This window comes from Amblyraja radiata, chromosome 10, assembly GCF_010909765.2.
Source record: "Amblyraja radiata isolate CabotCenter1 chromosome 10, sAmbRad1.1.pri, whole genome shotgun sequence".
Taxonomy (NCBI): Eukaryota; Metazoa; Chordata; class Chondrichthyes; order Rajiformes; family Rajidae; genus Amblyraja; species Amblyraja radiata.
The window spans coordinates 17657097-17678271 of NC_045965.1; the positions used below are offsets into that span (position 1 = coordinate 17657097).

At 40.9% G+C, this 21175-nt stretch overlaps 1 protein-coding gene across 3 annotated transcripts in view; it reads right to left on the reverse strand.

Moving 5' to 3' along the window:
- Positions 1-21175, reverse strand: part of pla2g4a (phospholipase A2 group IVA) — a 93232-nt gene that overhangs the window by 63996 nt on the left and 8061 nt on the right. For all 3 annotated transcript variants that reach the window (XM_033028204.1, XM_033028205.1, XM_033028207.1), the window contains exon 2: positions 18877-19028. In XM_033028204.1, coding sequence (XP_032884095.1) covers positions 18877-18909 — 33 coding nt within the window. In that variant the 5' untranslated portion in view covers positions 18910-19028. The remainder of the gene's footprint in view (positions 1-18876; positions 19029-21175) is intronic.

Consider the following 21175-nt stretch of genomic DNA (forward strand, 5'->3'; position numbering starts at 1 on the left):
ATTGTCCTATACAGGGACACATGACAATAAACTCACTTGAACTTGAACTTGAAATCTTACTCTGTACATAGATTCTATGTTTGTCAGTGGCAGATGGGCATGAACCTTTGTTGAGCAGAAAATTGTTGTTTAATTTACGACATGAACAAGATGATAAAAGCAGTTTCAGCCATGATATTTTTCAGGGAATTGGACGTATAATTGAAGAAACAAATTGAAGAAACAAATTGAAGTTCTAAACAAATGAACTAATTTGACGTGGGCTGAAAAGTCTCCCTTTTTACTACACTAACCTATGATTCAACTGACAGTATAAATGGCTGCAGTGGACAGGAAGTGAAGAAATAACATTTTCATTCAATAACTATTCAGTGTTTTTCTCTGGAAAATCCCTGAGAAAACATGAGGAATTAATTAAGTATTCTGTCAGGCAGCATGGTGGTGCAGCATTAGAGTTGCTGCTTCATAGTGCCAGACACCCGAGTTCGATCCTGACTACGGGTGCTTTCAGTATGGTTTGTACGTTCTCCCCATGGCCTGTGTGAGTTTTCTCCAGGAGCTCTGGTTTCCTCCCACACTCCAAATGCATATAGGTTTGTAGTTTAATTGGATTGATATAATTGTAAATTATCGCTAGTGTGTGTAGGATAGTGTTGGTGTACAGGGATCGCTGGTCAGTGCGGACTCGGCCTGTTTCCACACTGTATCTCTAAATCTAAAACTGTAGACTTATCATTTGGGATCATGAAAGAAGAATAACTACAGGTGGTGACCAAGCAAAGAGGAAACAATTGAACATATCTCACTGCTTTAGTGCGAACAGGCAATTCAGTTTTTGCAATTGAAAATTATGTCATTTACATTCTCTAAATGTCTCTGTTTTTGTCACAAGGCCCAGTCTGAACCAAGGTGGGAATGGATGTTGCTAGAATCTTGAGCAAAAAGAAAAGTGCTGAAGGAACTCAATGGGTTAGGCAGCAACTGTGGAGGGAGTAGACAGGTGATGTTTCGGGTCGGGACCCTTCCTCAGACTGGGAGAAGCCTGAAGGAAAAGAGGGAAGGAGCGAGACAAAACCTGGCAAGTGATAGATGGATATAGGTGAAGGCAGGAGGTGGGGGGGGGGGGGTGATTAGCAGATGGATGGAGGAAGTGACAAAGGCTAGAGATGAACAGGAGACAAAAGGGTTTTGGATAATGAAATGTAAAGCCAGGGGAAGGGATATAGATGGGAGGGGATGCGGAAGGAAGGGAAAGAGGGGCAATAAGAGGGAAATGTGGGACTCTGTGACAGGAGGGAAGTTTAAAAAGGAGGGAAATGATATAGTGACCAGAGTGGAGATAGTGGGAGAAATGGGTGGGGACGCGGGGGACAGGAAATGGGTTTGAAGAGGGGCATGTGAACCTCAGTCTCACCTATAAGGGCTGTTTGAGTCCCTGAATGGAGGTGAGGGAGGAGAAAGAGGGACAGGTGTTACACCTCCTGTGACTTCAGGGGGAAGTTCTTGAGAGGGGTTAGGTGGGAAGAGATGGATAAACGAAGGAATTGTGGAGTAAGTTGTCTCTGTGGCAAGACGGAAGGGGTGGGGATGGGAAACTGTGAGCGGCTGGTGGGATTACAATGAAGATGGTGAAAATGTTGGAGAATGATGATCATTTAGCAGCAAAAGGAAATGAACAAGGAACATATGATAAGTTTGACTTAAGGGAAGTTGTTATTTTACTAGAGTCTATTTTTAAATCAACAAACAAAAATTGGGTGTGAGACTCCATCAGTAATTCATCTTCCCACCCCGGTGAATTTTTTCTAAGTTCAACAAAGAAAAATGGACAGAGACTTTGGGCAATTTCAACCATGTTCCAGTGGACACCAGCCCACATTGTACCACTGTTAAAAATGGAGAGGAGTAAGCACATTGCAGATCACAACAGAGTGCAAGCAGGGATAAAGGGGTGAAGGATGTTATAGTCTGGAGAGAAGTTTCATCGAGGAAGGATCTGCAGAGGTGGAGAGAAATTTGGAGTTGTTACTTTGAAGGACAGAGAGATAATGGAAGAAGGGATCTTGGGGTTCAAGTCCACAGCTCCTTAAGAGTGGCAACACAAGTAAATAGAGTGATAAAGAAGATGTATCGTATGCTTGCCGTCATCAGTTAGGGCATTGAGTATAAGAGCCAGGAAGTCATGTTGCAGCTTTGTAGTGCGGTGGTTAAGACGCATTTGGAGTATGGTGTGATGACCATCCTGACAGGGAGGATGTAGAGGCTTTGGAGAGAGTGCAGAAGTGGTTTACCAGAATGCGGCATGGATTAAGCAATATTAACTATAATGAGAGGTTGGAAAAATTTGGATTGATTTCTCTGGAGACTGAGAGGAGACCTGATCGAAGAATGGCAAATTATGAAATGCATAAATAGGGTAGACAATCAGAACCTTTTTCTCAGATTGGAAATGTCAAAGACGAGAGAGCATAATCTGGCATAACTTAAGGGGGCAAAGTTAAAAACAGATGTGCGGGGTAAGTCTTTATTTTTTACACAGAGAGTGAGGAGTACCTGGAATGCACTGGCAAGAGTGGTGGTGGAGACAGATACAACAGGGGCATGTAATAGACATGGATAGGCATATGGTTACGCAAGGAATGGAAGAGTGGGCATCATGCACAAGCAGAGATCCATTTAACGGCATCATGTTTGGCATGGCCATTTTGGGCTGTAGAGCCGGTTGTTGTGTTGTACTGTTCTACAATGTCTAGAAAAGTAGTTACCAGTTATATTTGGGTAAACTGGCATTGGTGTAGTCAATACATAACTCAAGTATTTCAAGAAGACACAAAAAACTGAGTAAAAGACATGTTAATAGGCCAGGGATCATCTCTGGAGGACATGGATAGGCTACGTTTCGGGTCGGGACCCTTCTTCAAACACTGAAATAAACAGTCTGTTAAATAGTTAACATCCAAAAAAGTTGGGTGGCTTACTTTACCATGTTGTGCTTTCTTACCTATTTGATCAGACAGAATGTCCAGATCACCCAGTGAGTAATTTCAGCTCATTAGATGCCATCTCACAAGGGCTAGCATTTGTAGATAGCTTCACCACTAAGAATGTGTCATATCTTCACTGATTAAGAGAGACAACAAAAGGTGGTGTAACTCAGCGGGACAGGCAGCATCTCTGGAGAGAAGGAATGGGTGACGTTTCGGGTTGAGACCCTGATTAAACTTATCTGTCCTTTAACCAGAGGTTTCCTTGCTTTAATGGCAGTTATTTGGACAGAAAGTGAATGCAATATCTATCTCATTTGACAATAACCTTTATTAAACTCCAAGGCCTTTCGACTTGGCTGCTAGTTTGGCTGCTAAGTCTTGAAAAAAAAAAAGAAAAAAAGCTGACTATAGTGTGTATTGTTGAAAGTTTACTGTTAGGCAGCCGTTCAGTTGCTGTGGAACTAAATGCACGTGGTTGCATTTTACTGGAGACATGCATGCTCAGAGTCTCACTGATACAATCGCTGGAAAGTTGTTTCTGCATTACTAAGTCCTACAAAGTCTTATAAAGTGAAAATAAAACATGGGTTAAGGTCAGTTTCACTACCTTGTCAAATCCATGAACTTGACAAAAGTGAAGCCACAAATGTAAAATCGTCGAGAAAGGGAACCAATGCCGAAATATAGAAACTGTTATGAAGCACAACCAAAGAACACAAGCTCATGTCCACATTATCTGCAAACTAAGACCTCTTCAATATAAGCTTGATATAATGTGGGCAATGTTCGTACTGACTCTTTCATATGTTCATAATCAGTCTCAAGAAGGGTCTTGACCCGAAACGTCACCCATTCCTTCGCTCCAGAGATGCTGCTTGTCCCGCTGAGTTACTCCAGCATTTTGTGTCTACCCGACTCTTTCATCTCTTTCAGGTAGAAGGTACAGGAGCCTGAAGACTGCAACGACCAGGTTCAGGAATAGCTACTTCCCCACAGCCATCAGGCTATTAAACCTGGCTCGGACAAAACTCTGAACATTAATAACCCATTATCTGTTATTTGTACTTTATCATTTTATTTATTCATGTGTGTATATATTTATATAATGGTATATGGACACACTGATCTGTTTTGTAGTAAATGCCTACTATGTTCTGTTGTGCTGAAGCAAAGCAAGAATTTCATTGTCCTATCAGGGACACATGACAATAAACTCACTTAAACTTATTTGAGAGCCTTCATCACTCTTATAAAGAATTCCAATTTGACCAATTTGTTCTACTGACACAAAGTGAGCATGATAATAAAATAAAATATGGTCAAAGCCATCAACATTTTGGTCATCTGCACACTTACTAACAAGCCCATCTAAATTTACAGCCAAGATTTAAAAAAAGCTGGAGTAACTCTGCGGGTCAGGCAGCATTTCCGGAGAAAGGGAATACAAGACGTATCAGGTCGAGACCCTTCTTCAGAATGAGAGTCAGGTGAAAGGGAAATGAGAGATATAGATGGTGTTACAGAGAGATATTTATTTATTTATTTTATTTTTTATTTCGAACTGAATAAAAGAATAAAAAGCAAGTGTGAAACAGCATACAAAAAACAAAACAAAAATATTTATAAAGTGTCATAAACAATATCTATAAATAAATGAAATCATATGTGTCCGAAAAGAACAAATGAATGAAAGATATGCAAAAATATGCAAGTAAATACTATTAAGATGGACTCTTTAATAATTTGTCTACTTCCTCTGACTCCAAGCATAAATACCCTCCTTTGTTCTTGAGTGTTCTTATCCTCTCCCTTGGTGCCCTCTTTGTTATATTCCGGACAGCAGAATGAATAACAACTTACACGCAGGCTGCCTGGATCACGAGAGAGGTTTATTACCCAAAATTCCCTACTTATATACAACACCAACTCATTAGCATATACATGAATATGCATGAATACATTACACTGCTCTCCTTTTTTAAAGTATTAAATCTAAGTACACAGTTACAATTTTCTTGTTGTGATACTTGATTTAAACCAGTATTTATGAAATCTTCAATGATAACATAATATATTTATTTTACATATTTACATATTTAATTCCACCTAGACAGTGAGTTACAAACTTAAAAACCTAATCTGGCTACTGTTTTACGGATCTTGCCTGATCGTCTAACAGTAACAGGTGTAACAGGTTTAGGTGTTGACTCAACTGCTGTCTTGTTTGGCTCTGTTTTAGTACCCTGACTTTGAACAGATGAATCTGTTTCTTTGTCTGTACTAACTGAACTTTGTGATTCAATCACAGTGGTGTCTTCCAACTCACTCTCAGATAAAAACTCAGGGATTAGGACTTCATGCTCAGTTTTTGGTTCATCTTTGGCTGGAATCATTTGATCAACATGAACACTTTTGATCCTATCCCCAACTTCCACTCAGTATCTTTTTGTTCCACACACTTCCACTATTTTCCCAACATCCCATTTGTCTCGACTGGACTTGTTGGCAGGACTGAGAACACGAACCTGCTCTTCCGGCTTGAAGTACCTCTCCTTTTTGTGGGAGTCAAAATGGCGTTTTTGACTTAATTGTTTTTGTTCAACTCTCAAAGCCAAATTGGGTTGAACTAGACTTAGGGATATTCTTAGCCTTCTCTTCATCAACAGTTCTGCAGGTGAGTAACCCGTTGTTGTGTGTGGTGTGGTTCTGTACTTCAGCAAGAAACTAGCCAAACGATGTTTCATGCTGAGCTTTGAACTACCCTGCAAAACCTGTTTCTTGAGAGCATCTTTGACAATTCTAACAGACCTTTCCACTGCCCCATTGGAGGCTGGATGGTATGGGGGAACAAGTGTGTGTTTTACACCATTCCGCTGCATGAACTCTTTGAACTGTTCTGAACGAAACTGAGGCCCGTTGACAGAAACAAGTTCTTCTGGTAAACCATGGCATCTATGATACGCTCAGTATTAGTGCTTGACCCCATATGTTTAACCTCAATCCATTTGGAATGACTATCTATTAGTACCAGAAAATGATCATTACACTTTTCACAAAAAGTAGATGTTTTCAGAGAGTTTACGTACTCTGAAAAGGTCTACTTGGCCATGACCAGGGTTGCAGTGGTGTTTTTGGTGGTTTACTCCGGCAATTTTGGCAAACACAACATTTTCTCACCAGTGACTCAATGTCACTGTCAATACCAGGCCAATACACAAAACGTCTGGCAATTGACCTCATGCTTACTATGCCAGGATGTCCGGCATGAAGTTCATTCATAATTTTGTTTCTCAAAGACTCTGGTACAACCACTCTGTAACCCACTTAATGCATCCCTGCTCACATGGCGTCGATTATGGAAAGGCTTCACCTCTGAGTTCAGAACTGAGTTCAATCCATTATCGATTTCAGTCCATCCGTCCAATGTTTGTTCATAAACCCACTTCAGCACATTGTCTTTCTTTGTTTCTGCTGCAATTTCTGTTGCAGCCACTGGAAAGTCTTCATCGACAACTTGCAGTGTGTAGATTGAGTTCTCACTTCCCACGTCAGAGTTCTCATGGGACAACCGGGACAACGCATCTGCAGCTGTGTTGCACTGGGAGCTCCTGTACTCCACCTTGTAGTCATACTGGGACAGTAAAATTGCCCAGTGCTGCATCCTTGATGCTGCCATGGAAGATATAGCTGACTTGGGACTCAGTATCACTAGTAATGGCTTGTGATCAGTCACTAGGGTGAATGGTCTGCCGAGAAGAAACTGAAGGAATTTCTTGATTCCGAACACGATGCTGAGTGCTTCCTTTTCTATTTGTGCATAATTGCGTTCACTCAGTGATAGGGTGCAGGATGCAAAAGCAATAGGCTTTTCCTGAAACATCACAAACAAGTTTCATCTTGCGTGTCATATCGTAGTGAACAAGAAGTTTGTCACTTGTCAAGTTTTCCTTGCAGATGTCAAATGCACGTTGCTGTTCCTATCCCCACATCCATTTCACATCTTTTTGTAGCAGATGATGAAGTGGCTTTAGCACAGTTGCTAAATCTGGAAGGAATCATGCATAGAACTGCACCATCCCTAGGAATGATCACATTGTTGCGTTTTGGAGCATTCACTATTGCTTCAACTTTCGCCTTCACAGGGCGAAGTCCATTGGCATCTACCTTTGAGTCCAAGGTAGACCACCTCTGACTGCGCAAATGCACATTTACTTTGTCGCAGTTTGACATTGTGGCAGTTCAGTCGTGTGAGAACTTGCTTGAGGATTTCCAGATGTTCTACCATGCCCTCTGTGAATATCTGTAGGTCATCCTGGTTGCACACACAGTGCGGAATGCCTTGTAATAGTTGGTCCATGACACACTGGAAAATTTCCGGGGAGGATTTCACACCATAGGGCAGCTTTGTATATGAATACAAGCCATTATGTGTGTTGATAGTCAAGTACTGCTGACTTTCCTTATCGACATTGAGTTGGGCGTAGGCTTGAGACTAATCCAGTTTAGTGAAGACTCTTGCTCCGGTAAATTCTGCGTATAGATCTTGCGATGTTGGTAACGGATATTGTTCTTCATCAACGGCTTGGTTAATTGTGACTTTGTAGTCACCACATAGTCAAACAGTTTTGTCAGCCTTGGGTACAGCCACATTTGGCGTTGTCCAGTTACTCTGGTCTGTCTTCACGAGTACTCCATTCCGTTCTAATCTGTCGATTCTACCTTCTGTTAACCATACGCTTTAGTGAATATGGTACAGGTCTTGGTCGACAATACACAGGTTTCACATCTTGCTTAAGTCGAATGTGTGCAGAGTACCCTGTTATTCCCGTGCAACTGTCAGCAAAAATGTCTGCATATTTGCTTATGACGTTTACAAGCCGTGATTTAGACGAATCGATGCTGAAAATGTTCTTCCAGTCTAACTCTATTCTACTCAGCCAATCCGTTCCAAGGAGGGTTGGCTTATTTCTGTAGCTGGCCACTATGATGGGCAGTGTTACTGACTGACCATTATGCTGAACTTTACAGTTCATTTGTCCACATGGACTTTGTGCCTTCCCTCATGGTGGGAGCCATTGTGGGGGGATGTTCTTTGTGTTTTAGACTCTCATTGGTGTTATGTCTGTATTCTTTTGTGTACTGCAAAATGGCAAAAAGCATTTCACTTCATTACACCTCGGTGTATGTGAATGTGACTAATAAAAACCTTTGAATACCTTTGAATACTTTGAATGTCTCCAAAACTTCGCCCAAGTAGGTTCTCAGCTTGACCTTACTCGCAACCAATGGTATCTGTGGGAACTTTGTTTCGTACAGGTCTCTGCTCATGACCGAACAATCTGCTGCCGTGTCAATACACATATCGATTAACTGTTCGTCAATCAATAGTTTAGTTCGAAAGTCCTTGCCTTGGCTGGTTGTAAGCTTATCGATGTTGGTTGCATAAATGGTGTACAACCCAAGTTCATTTCCATCTGGGTTCGCCTCCAAGTTGTGAACTCCTCTCTGATGTTGTCGCTTGTTTCCCGCAGATTGTTAGTTTCCTGTTTTAAGCTTGGGCCGACATGTTGAGGCGATATGGCCTTTCTTCTGGCACTTATAGCACTTGGCCATTTTGAACTGACAAAATTGGGTTGAGTGATGACCGTTGCAACGATAACAACTGGCTGAACTCGGCTCCCCACCATACTTTGGTTTAGCGCCTCTTGGTTTGGCCATAGGCACTGCCTTGTGACTGTAAACGGCCACTGCAGTCCGTGGTGGGCGAAACACGCGAGCATTCTTTGATGCCATCTCTATTGTGGTAGCAATCGTGCATGCTTTCTCGAATGTGAGATCTGGAGTGTTCATGAGTTTGGACTGAATTCGTTCATCCACTAGACCACAAACAAATCTGTCTCGTAGTGCTCGTCCGAGAAAGGTTCCAAATTTACTGTGTAAACTTAAGTTTTTCAAGGCAACAATGTACTCATTGATTGTCTCATTCTGCTTCTGGTTTCTAGTGCCAAATTTATAGCTTTCTGCAATTTCCAGAGGCTTTGGGTTGAAGTGCTCCTCCAACGTCTTTATAATGTCATTGAATGGCACGTCATTTGCCTTTAAGGGTGCAAGAAGATTCACGAGTGTGCCATACACTTCAAGACCGATATCCGTGAGCAGAATCGCTTTCATGCGTTCGCTAATGGCCTTATTTGTTTCAGTCACTATCTTTCCTTCACCACTAATCTCCAATATATTGTTTGCCATGAAAAACATGTTTGCTCTCTCCATATAGGAGCTGAACAGCTCTCTTGTCAAAAGTGCCAAGGTTTCCGATGTAGCCCGTGGACACTGCCATCGTGTTGTTCTCTTTTTTTTTAAAAGTCGGTTCAAAAACCCCGAATTCCTGTCTGTTCTGGTGTAACAATTCACCTAAAACTTAGCTGTACAAAGACTATTCAGCTTGAGGAATTCGACAAAAAAAGCTCAGTCTAAAATGTTATACAATCCCAAGGACAACATCTTGCCACGTAGACACAACATAGAGATAGCCTGACACACTCGCCGACTTTTCAGCTGCTGTTTTAAACTACAGTCCCCTGCATAGAAGGATCTGCGGCCTCTCCAGTCCAGCTCGCAAACAACTGTGACACAACTCCGTATTTACTGTTTAAAATGTTAAACAATACTGTGTGTTGCAAAACAGTTCTGCACTGTATTTAAAGGATGAGTTCACAACCTCTATCCCATCCTCGTCGCCAATTTTGTTATATTCAGGACAGCAGAATGAATAACAACTGACACGCAGGCTGCCTGGATCACGAGAGAGGTTTATTACCCAACATTCCCTACTTATATACAATACCAACTCATTAGCATATACATGAATAGGCATGAATACATTTCACTCTTGATTATAATGTATCTATTAAAACCCTTGAGATTCTCTTTAATCTAACTTGGCAATTCCATTTCATAGCCGCTTCTGCCCTCCTAATTCACTCCTTGAGTTCTTTCCTGATTTCTTTATATTCCTAAAGACCCTACCTGAATTCACCTTACTTTTGCCTCATTTTTCTTGACCATATTTACAACCTCTCTCATAACCCAGGATAGATTTGCAAAGTTTTGATCATTGGTGCTTCTATCAACCAAATCAAATATGCAGATTACACTACTTTGGAGACTGGTATCACTATGACTGAAAGAGCACAATGTTCGCTGACGTAACCATGAGATAATATGTTCTCATGGTCTACACCGGAAAACCTAACGTAGGTTGGATGATTGATTCATGAAATACCTGCAATCAATCCACAGGAATTTTGCTGTCTGACCCAGCTTTGTATCGATCACAGGAATTACGCCAAGTTTCATGTTGCCTGTCACTTTAATCTCCATTCCACTTCCGCTCCGATTTCTGTAGCCTTCAGCACTATTACAATGATGCTCAATGCAAATTTGCAGACTTGCTTTCACAACCTCAGGTAACCCTTTTTTCTGACTGTATTAGACATGGCCATTTCTTCTGTAAGTCATCGATCTATGACATTGCTTCAATTTTCCTCGCTCTATTAGCACAACTCGACCTGATGGGCATCTTCCGCGGCCCTGCAATTTTTGTAAATGTAAATAACACATGAAAGTTAAAAAGGTGATGTTTTGAGTCGAGACCCTTCTACAGACTGAGAGTTAGTGAGGGGAAAACCAGACGTATGGGAAGGTACAGAACAAAGCAGAGCCTGCATCGATGACTCGGGTAAGGTGGACCCCACAATGATCCATTGTTGGCTGGGGATGAGGTGAGAATGAAGGAATACAAACGGTGAAATTAGCAAGAGGACTAGGGATGAAGAGAGAGAAAACACAAGGGTTACAATGTAGAGAAATCAATATTCATGCTGTTGGGTTATAAGCTGTTTAAACAAAATCTGTAGTGCTGTTCCTCCTTACTTACTTACTTAAAATGATAAAGGTAATGATTATCCGACTGCCCATTGAACTATGAAACCTGGCTTCAAAAATATTAATTTTTCCCTATCAAATCCCCTTGCTATCTTCTCGGCAAATTAAAATTAACTTTTTTATTGCTACTTCCCAGTTCTAATGTGGGGTCTTCCAATTAGAGTCATAGAATGATACAGTATGGAAACAGGCCCTTCAGCCCAACTTGCCCATACCGGCCAACATGTCCCAACTACACTAGTCCCACCTGCCCACATTTAGTCCATATCCCTCCAAACCTGTCCTATCCATGTACCTGTCTAATTGTTTCTTAAATGATGGGATAGACCCTGCCTCAACTACCTCCTCTGGTAGCTTGTTCCATACACCCACCACTGTTTGTGTGAAAAAGTTACCCCTCAGATTCATATTAAATCTTTTCCCCTTCACCTTAAACCTATGTCCTCTGGTTCTCGATTCGTCCACTCTGGGCAGGAGACTTTATACATCTACCCGGTCTATTCCTCTCATAATTTTATACACCTCTATAAGAGGATCCCTCATCCTCCTGCGCTCCAAGGAATAGAATCCCAGCCTACTCAACCTCTTGAAATGTTAACACTCTTCCTCTTTGCACAGATGCTGCCTGACCAGCTAACATTTCTAAAATGTTCGGCCTTTGTTCTAGTTTTGGGCCTGTGCCAAGTGGCTTACAGATATGTGGATGGAGATTAACTGCATTACTACTTTGTTAAGTAACTAGAGTCCAATTTTTTGTGGAGTTTAGAGTGCATTAACTTCAGTACATAAACAGAGGCCTTGCGATGCCATTCTGATGAAGAATGAGACTTGGTGCTCCGGTTGCAATGTTATAATTTCAAACAACCATAATTTCAATGCTAGAAATAAAGGATTTTGGTGCCAATTTCTGAAAAATGCCATTTCATTTAAAAAGACAAACAAAACAAAACAAATTTCATTTTTGCCTACAACCATAATTTGTAAAAAAAACACAGTATCTCAGGCAGATCCTCAGACAAATCCATCCATTCCTTTTTTAATTATCTGTGTTTGTGTTATCCAAGCACTATAAGGCACCAGTCTCCACTACAGATTTGTTACATTACCCTGCTGAAACCAGAAAGAACATGTGCACCGAGAATGCCAGGGGACGGCATAACTGACTGCAGGCTATCCAGAAGTGAGAGCAGATGGGTAGATGACTACGTGCGTCCAACGATGTTTCCTACGTGGCCAGTGCGCATTCAGAAAACAATTCATCCTGCCCTAAACCAACCTCAATCATTCATTTAGATTCGATTCAGCATTCTGCTTCAGATAAGTATCTAAGTGACCAAACAAAGTCACAAACTGAAACCATTGCCTGGAAGTGAGATCTTATCCAACATGTTTTAAATTTCTAGATATGATTAGATGATATATGCACAAAGGCCTATCGCCCATCTCATCACTGATAGCTTTTTTTTTTAAGGCAATTGTGACTGAATATAAGAACCCTTCAAATCTTTGTACCAGCACCTTTTAGTCATTTGTTTCCTTTTGAACAATCTATGCTTTTCCTTGAGGCCTAAGAGACTGGTAGCGCTTTCTTTAGGAGCCCCCCCAAGAAACCTGTAGGCCTGTGCACCTTTAAATGGGATGCATAGGCGGCACAGTGGCAGTGGGTGGCACGGTGGCGCAGCGGTAGAGTTGCTGCCTTACAGCACCAGTGATCCGGGTTCGATCCTGGCTATGGGTGCGTGTCTGTACGGCGTTTGTATGTTCTCCCCGTGACCTGCGTGGGTTTTTCTCCGAGATCTTCAGTTTCCTCCCACACTCCAAATTGGCTTGGTATAAAATGTAAAATAGTCCCTAGTGTGTGTAGGTCAGTGTTAGTGTGTGGGGATCGCTGGTCAGAGCGGACTCGATGGACCAAAGGGCCTGTTTCTCCTCTATCTCTAAACTAAACTAAGCAATAACAAAAATCAGCATATTCATTTTGAAAATAAAGATATTTACCCATTGCATATTAAAAAAGCAATTTCACACAAATATTTCATACCTATGATTATATCCAAGGAGAATTATGATGTGGACATCTCCAAATGCCTCGTACTGATCATCACATTATTAGTCAGGGTCGTGCCCAACTAATAATGTGATAATCAGTCATATGTATCATATTTCATTAGATCCAATGCTCTGAGCAATTACATCAATACCATTCTCTCACTTTTTCCCCGTAATCTTTTCTCCCCCACATGCCCACCAATATACCATGTTCTCCTACTACCCATCTACACTCAAGAGCAATTTACAGTAGCCCATTATTCTACCAGTCAGCATGTTTTTTGGGATGTGGGAGGAAACCAGCATACGTCAAGGAAGTTCACAGAGAGAATGAGCAAACTGGCAGCAACAGAGGTCAGGATTGAACCCAGATTGCTGGGGTTGCAAAGCAGCATTACAACTATATTTTTTGTTTCGTTTTCCACCAGTCCGTACGGTCTATCTCACTTGCGTAAATTGGGCAACAGTGACCTACTGTCACCTCTTACGCTGTGCACCTAACTCAATTCCAAAATATCTCGCTGACATCAGAGGTGGAAACAACTTCTCTCACCAAGCAATGTGAAATACAGGACCTGAAAGCAGAGCTATAGTATTATGAAGGATGGCCAAGTACTGAACAAAGCACACAAGAATAAAATTTGATTTATACCAGGGTGAACTTCCTGCAATTAACTGAGGACTGAGAGGCAAAAAGAAATGGAAAATGCTCAAAACAGTAAGCACATGAAGCAGCAACTGTGGAAGAAATCCAAGGTTAATGTTTCAAGTAGAAGCCCTTTCATCAGCCTGGGCGGGAAAAGGTAACATTGAAAACGTTAGAAAGATGGAAACGTTCTCAATTTCCTTACTCAGCTTTGGAGCTCAACAGGTTGCTGGTCTGGCCATAGACCTAAAATGCTGGAGTCTCGACCCAAAATGCCACCCATTCGATCTACCCAGAGATGCTGCCTGGCCCGTTGAGTTACTCCAGCATTTTCTGTCTTATCTTTGGTATAAACGAGCATCTGCAGTTCCTTCAGATGCTGCACTGACCATCATCATGATCCTCTCCTGGCACTGTGCTTAATATTAAAAGAAAACTAAATCAAACAGTAGATGCTGTAAATCTGGGGGGGGGACGGAATATGCCGGAAACACTCAGCAGGTTAGGCAAGAGAAATAGGGTTAATGTTTCTGGTCAGCCTTCTGACAGAACTGGGAAAGGCAGAAAAGGTTAGTTTTGGTTGCAGAGAAGGTCGCGAGAGAGATTGATAGGATCATTTAAAATAGAACTTTTGTAGCAATTTCTACCTGGTATAGCACTCAGCGCTAAGAGTTTTGTTCATAGTTAATTCATTGAAATATATTCAAATTTAACAAATGTTGAACCACAGGTAGGAATGTGAAAGAAAAAATTCTGTAAACGTAATATTAAAAAACTTCAAACTTGTGCTTATTTTTATTGCATGGATGTGGTGGAGCTGAGTGAGTGGGAAAATACAATGCCCATACTTGTTCCTCACAGTCTGGACGAAGAACAGCACTTTATCTCTCCAGCAAGGATGATGCCTACTTGTGGCATGTAGATAATACAAAGGAAGTATGTGACAAACTACACAACACTATTAACACGCTTGCAGAAAGCTGTCAAATTGAAAAATGTGTTTGTCTATAAATGAGTGTGGTTAACAAATGGACTAACAGCACCAGGCTCTGCCCGGATAAGAAAAGTACGAGAATGTAAAGGAACTAAATGATCCTGGGTAACATCATAATTCACTGAATAATTGCAAAGCAGGCATTATAAGGCTAGAAAAAGATCAAAACAAATATTGGGATTATATTAAATAGTGACCAGCAGAAAAATTGCCTCCAACAGTGGTTAGACCAAGATATAATCATGAGGCGAAGGCTGAATGTGGCCAGCTTTCTTTCTCTAGAATAGATCATGCCAAACGAGATGTGATAAGTTGAGACGGACTAGTATAGAGAAAATATTTCCACTTACGTGCAAGTCCAAAAGTAATGGCCATAAATGCAACAGTGTCAATAATATATCCAATGGGGAATTCAAGTAAAACTGTTTTATGCAAAATATGTAGTGGTTGAAGCAGGGATGCATACAAGGGGAAGCTTGATGATTACAATAGGAAGGGAGGAACAGTGTTGGGTGAAGAAGAGGAGTGGAAGGAGGCTCATAGAAGCATAAATTCTGACACAGGCCAATTGCATTGTAGATGCAATACAACTTATCCTCCCCACAATAAGGTCAAAGCCAAGATTAAACAGGGCGAGAGCAAAACCCTTGACTTTAAAAAAAATAAAAGTCTTGGAAAGCCAGTGGCATCAGTACAATAAGGTAAAAAGGAGAGGAGAAATAAAATTCAAGCTGTATGGTTAGAAGGTGCTGTTTACATTTTTTTTAAACCCTGCGAAGTTGCAAGAATATGGAAATGTTCTCGATTTCCTTGCTGAGCCAAACCAGTCTAAAGAAAGGGTCTCGACCCGAAACGTCATCTTTCCTTTTCTCCAGAGATGCTGTCTGACCCACTGAGTTACTCCAGCTTTGTGAATCTATCTTCAATACATAACCTCCTGTGCTATCTGTATGGAGTATGCACAATCTCTTTATTATTGTGTGGCGTTTCCCCTGGGTGCTTTGGGTTTCCTCCCAGATAAGTTATGTAAAGAGCATGAAAGAAGCAAGAGTGGACGTTGGATTGCTGGAGAATGAAGCAAAAGTGATAATGGGGAATAAAGAAATGACCTTATGACATCCCAATGACATTTGTGTTACTAGGTTAATGGCCATGTGGTGGCACTGGGAGGCATGAGGGGTTCATGGGAATGTGGGGAGAATAAAATCAAATCAATTCTGATAAACATCCAAAACATTGCCAGCTTGTCGTTCCACAGATGCAGTCCAACTTGCTGAGATTTTGTTTCTGTTTCATATTTCCAGCTTCAAAGATTCAGTATTGGGTCTTGGTCACAGAGCACGGAAACAGGCCCTTTGGCCCAACCAGATGCTGACCAAGTGCTCATATAAGTTGGCCCCATTTGGCTATGTTTGACCGATTTCTCTCTAAACCTTTCCTATTCGTGTCTAAATGCCCATTAAATGTTGCTATTGTACCTGCCTCAAGCACTTTTGTACTAATGCAAATGTGCGTTTTATGGTTTGCACAGACTTCCTGGAATGAAAGGCCTGTTTCCAAACTATAGTTCTACGAATCCATGTAAAGGCAATTTCTAGAGGGAAACAAGAAGCATATTTCTGTAACTTCTAGTAAAGGGGACTGGAAGGCTCAGACATCTGTCACCTCTGATGCAACTGTATGTCTTCACTGAATTGAAATGGAGTTCAAGAATTAGTGAAGAGGAAGGTTACATGGAATGAGGAAATGTAAACAAGTGTAAAAAGAGTTTGCTGCAAAAAATGAAAGTAGAGGAGAAAATTAAATCTTCCCTAAAGGCTTTCCTTGGGTCAAAACAAACAACCAAGTGGGGAAATAATAAAATCTGGAAAATAGCACAAAGCCCAGGTTTTAGTTTTGGAAGAAATTCCCTCACAACATTTCTCTGCATTACTCTGCCCACTGGAACATCATCCATGTGGTTTCAATGTCCGTGCTGCATTGACCAACTCATGCTGTGGCCTCAGCTGGCACAATTTGACTCACTGATTACTTTCTCCTCATTGCATGATGATTTGCCCAAAAGTTTCAAAACCTCTTTCACAAACACCGACTTCAACATCATCCATGAATTTACTTTTCCTTCCTAACTGCAGTAAATCACACCTGCACTATAAATAGAAATGTGCAGTTTTTGCAGAACTGAAACAAGCTATTCGTATGAATGCATGTCACCACTAACCAACTTCACCAACCGACTATTTTTACATATCCTTGCCCCCATCTCCAATTAGGAAGGACTTAAAGGTCTCCACCAACACTTTTATCCTCCAAGTGAAACTTGTTCTTACCCTGAACAACTTCTCTTTTGACTCCTTTTCATTCCTACAGATCAAAAATATGGCCATGTGACCTGGCTAAATCTTTCTTTGTGTTGGTTATGTGGAGTAGTTACTGTTCCATACTTTCTGTGATACCACTCCCAAACGCTCTCTTTCTGTTACATTGGTGACTTAATCGGAGCTGCAGACCTATGCAGAACCCAACAATTTTATCACCTTTGCGACGAACTTCCACCCCAATCTCAAATTCACTTGTGTAGGAAGGAACTGCAGATGCTGGTTTACACTGAAGATAGACACAAAACGCTGGTGTAACTCTGCGGGACAAGTAGCATCTCTGGAGAGAAGGAATGGGTGACGTTTCAAGTCGAAAGCCGTGTCTGAAGTAGGGTCTCAATCCGAAACGTCACCCATTCCTTCTATCCAGAGATGGTGTCTGTCCAGCTGAGATACTCCAGCATTTTTTTAAATCTATCTCAAATTCACTTGGACCATTTCTTACACTTTCTCTCTTTTCTAGTTCTCTCTGTACCCATCTTGAGAGACAAGATTATCAATTGACATTTATTATACATCCATTGACTCCCACAGCTACCTGGACTCCATTTCTTCCCACCCGCTCTTGCAAGGATAGCATCCCTTTCTCCCAATTTCTCCATCTCCTTTAAACCTGCACGCAAGTGGAGGCTTTCTGTTTCAGGACATCTGAGCTGTGCTTTTTCAGGAAGTTACTTCCTTTCTACTATGATTGTCGGAGTGCTCTCTCATATTTCCTCTGCTTTTTGATCTCATCTTACCTCCCTCCAAACAGAACCTCTAGTCCTACACCCGACCAGCCTCCACATTAAACACACCATCCTTTGTTATTTCCTCCAGCCACAAAAAGATCTCACCACTATCTACATCTTCTCCTCCCCACCCTTTCCCATCTTCTGTAGGGACTCCTCCCATACTGTATCTGATGGCTGGCAGGATGTGTTTGCAACAAACTGCAATGCACTTCTCTCAAATATTGTGTACGTTATTTTGAGAAGTGCCTCAAGAAGGCCGTCATCCAAAGACTCGTCACACCCTTGTAATGGACTGTTCAAACTACTTCCCTCTGGCAGACGTTACAAGGCCTTCTACGCCCGAACCTCCAGACTCAGGAACAGCTTCATTCCCAGAGCTATAACGGCTCTGAACCGGCCTTGCTGAGTGTCCCCCACCCCCATGGACCCCCAGTCTCCCTCGGATGGTCACGTCACACAGACACATCTGCACTTTAGTCTGTTTGAACTGTTTTGACTATTTTACTGTTGTAATGTTCTTCTTACAAACCATATTCTCGGGGTATCTAAATCTAAGTTTTATTAGTTATTTCAGTTATGACATCGGATGGAAGCTACATACCAAATCTTGTTGCGCTTATGTGCAATGACAATAAAATATATTATTATTATTATTATTATTATTATTATTATTATTATTATTATTATTATTATTATTGTTATTATTATTATTATTATTATTATAATAATAAGATGAGTTATCAACTGATTGGAAATGCAGTAGCCTTGTATTGGCAGGACCAGCCTAAACCTTTAGTCATTCACTTCTGAACCCAAATCAAAAGTGATTGACTACAATAATGCAGAGTTTCAATCCAATTTTTTTGTACTTTCAAGAACAAATGGGTCTGTAACACCAAATGTGACCAAAACTGCTCACTAACTTGCTGCAGACACCTGGGTAGTCTGAAATGGGTTTTGCTGGTGAAAATGGCTCAATAGATTTTGGTGCATGACAATGCAGTGGTCTATTTTAACCTGAAAGTACTGGGTTCCTGAAATGTGAGGCATTCTATTCCCCAGTAAGAATAAGCACTGCATTATAAAATAAGAACAATCAGCAAATGAAAACATGTTTGTGTTGGAAGCGATATACTGTACTTACTATGATGTACTGGTATGGATCTATTGAAGCCATTCTCAATTCCTGGTTAACAGAATTCCAGTTCAAGTCAAAACGGGCGAAAGAAAATCTGTCACTTGAAGTTTCTTCGTCACAGTTGAATAAATTAAACAATCAAACATCAGTTTTCATTCCTGTAATACAGAAAATAAAACAATTAAAGCTCATTCAATCCATTAGTTAACCCGCACTAAAATGTACAGATTTGCCAAATATTAGGTAACAGAATGAAATAACTCAGCAACTGTACCCATACAGAATGAACGTATTTCTCTCCATCAAACTAGTGTTCCTTGCATAATTGCAAGGTTTTGTCAGCACCAGCAATGAGAAAGGTGAGTTGGTATGTTAACATACATGAACTACGTGAACTGCAGATACTGGTTTACAAAAAAAGACACGTGTGTAGATTTTAGGGGAGCGACAACTAAACAAAATTAAAAGCACAGTTGAGATGAATGTCTGAGGACCTTCGCACTGGGAGAACAACATACCAAACTGACAAAAAAGACACAATGTGCTGGAGTAACTCAGTAGATCAGGCAGCATCTCTGGGGAACAGCGATATGTGACATTTAGGGAGGGAACCCTTCCTCAGGCCAATTCTAAAGAAGGGTCCCCACCCGAAGGATCACCTATTTATGTTCTTCAGAGGTACTACCTGACCTGCTGAGTTACTCCAGCGCAGTGTCTTTTTTGTCAGTTTAGTACGTTAGCTCCCAGTGTAAATGTCCTCAGATATTCATCTCACCTGTGTTTTTAATTTTTTTTAATTTTGCTCCCCTAAAATCTACCCCCCCCCCCGCCCCGCAGCTCCCTACCCAAAAGTCCATAATTCTATTATCCTATTAGCTTGATGTAGTTTTGTTCTATCTTTCATAAAATGTATACTCTTCTTTACTCAAAGATGGCCATCAAATTACTGACATTAAAGAAAGAAAAAAAAACATTTGGAGAGTATTGTGTAATGCAATCACAGAAGACAAATAGATGGTGGTGACAATGTATTAAAATGTAATTATCTTTTTATAATGAGGTTCGATTCAGCTTTCAAGAGGAACACATTATTCCCAGGAGAATGCGAAAACCAAAGACAAATTTGCTCCACAAACAGTATGGTTATAATTTACAAATATCCAAACTTTGCTCGACTGCAAATATTTCAGGTACCAGTTGTATTATTTATTCCAAACAGCCATAAAGATATAGATCCACCAAACACATGCTCGCATGAACAGAAAATATACGGGACTCATCTAATAAACACATACTTGAAATTATGGTTTACAAAAAAGACACAATGTGCTGATGTGCTGGAGTAACTAAACGGATCAGTCAGCATCTCTGGAGAACATACTGTAGATATGTGACAGAAGGGTGGGGACCCTTCTTCAGGCCAAAACGGCAAAACGCCTCACCCCACCCTATTTATGTTCTCCAAAGATGGGATCTGACCTGCTGAGTTACTCCAACAGAGCAAAGGAGACATAATGAAGCATCTTACAAGTGTACATTACTATGCTTTGTGTTCAATCAATGGATGCATCAATGAATTATATCTTCTCTGCTGATCCCTTTGAGGAGATGGAGACAAACCTGGTGGCTTCCAAGCAACGCATTCATTGCATATTGTCATGTAGCCATACCCTGCTCTCAGCAGTTAGTAAATTAATTACATTTTTTGCCTGAAAGGAGAGAGTTGAGCATAACCAAATTTGAGGTGTTGGTTAAACTGTTAGAATTATTAAACTCATTTCAAGCATTCAATGAAAGGCTTGCATTCCACTCGGCTTACTCTGCCAATCAGCTTAACGTATATTTGACAGCCTTAAATGAAAAGATCACGTCATAATTGGTTGGTCTCTTGTAAGATGGTGCACACCTGTTTCTTGTACCTATCTTTTGTCCCGTTCTGAACAACATGACTATAAATAAGTATAGTGGAGAGGGTGCGGAGTTTTATACCCACCCATTTGTAGGAAGGAACTGCTGATGCTGGTTTAAACTGAAGATAGACAAAAAAGCTGGAATGCCTCAAGAAGGGTCTCGACCCGAAATGTCACCCATTCCTTCTCTCCAGAAATGCTGCCTGTCCCGCTGAGTTGCTCCAGCTTTTTGTGTATCTATCTTCATATCCACCCATGTTAGCTCCCTGAGTTTTTCTCCACCCTTAAGAGAACCCTTGTACCCAGAACTCTGATTCAAACATCAAAAAATATAGAATTTAGTAAGAGCACCAATGAACTTTTGCAATGTTTGTTTTGACCCAGAAAGACATGAA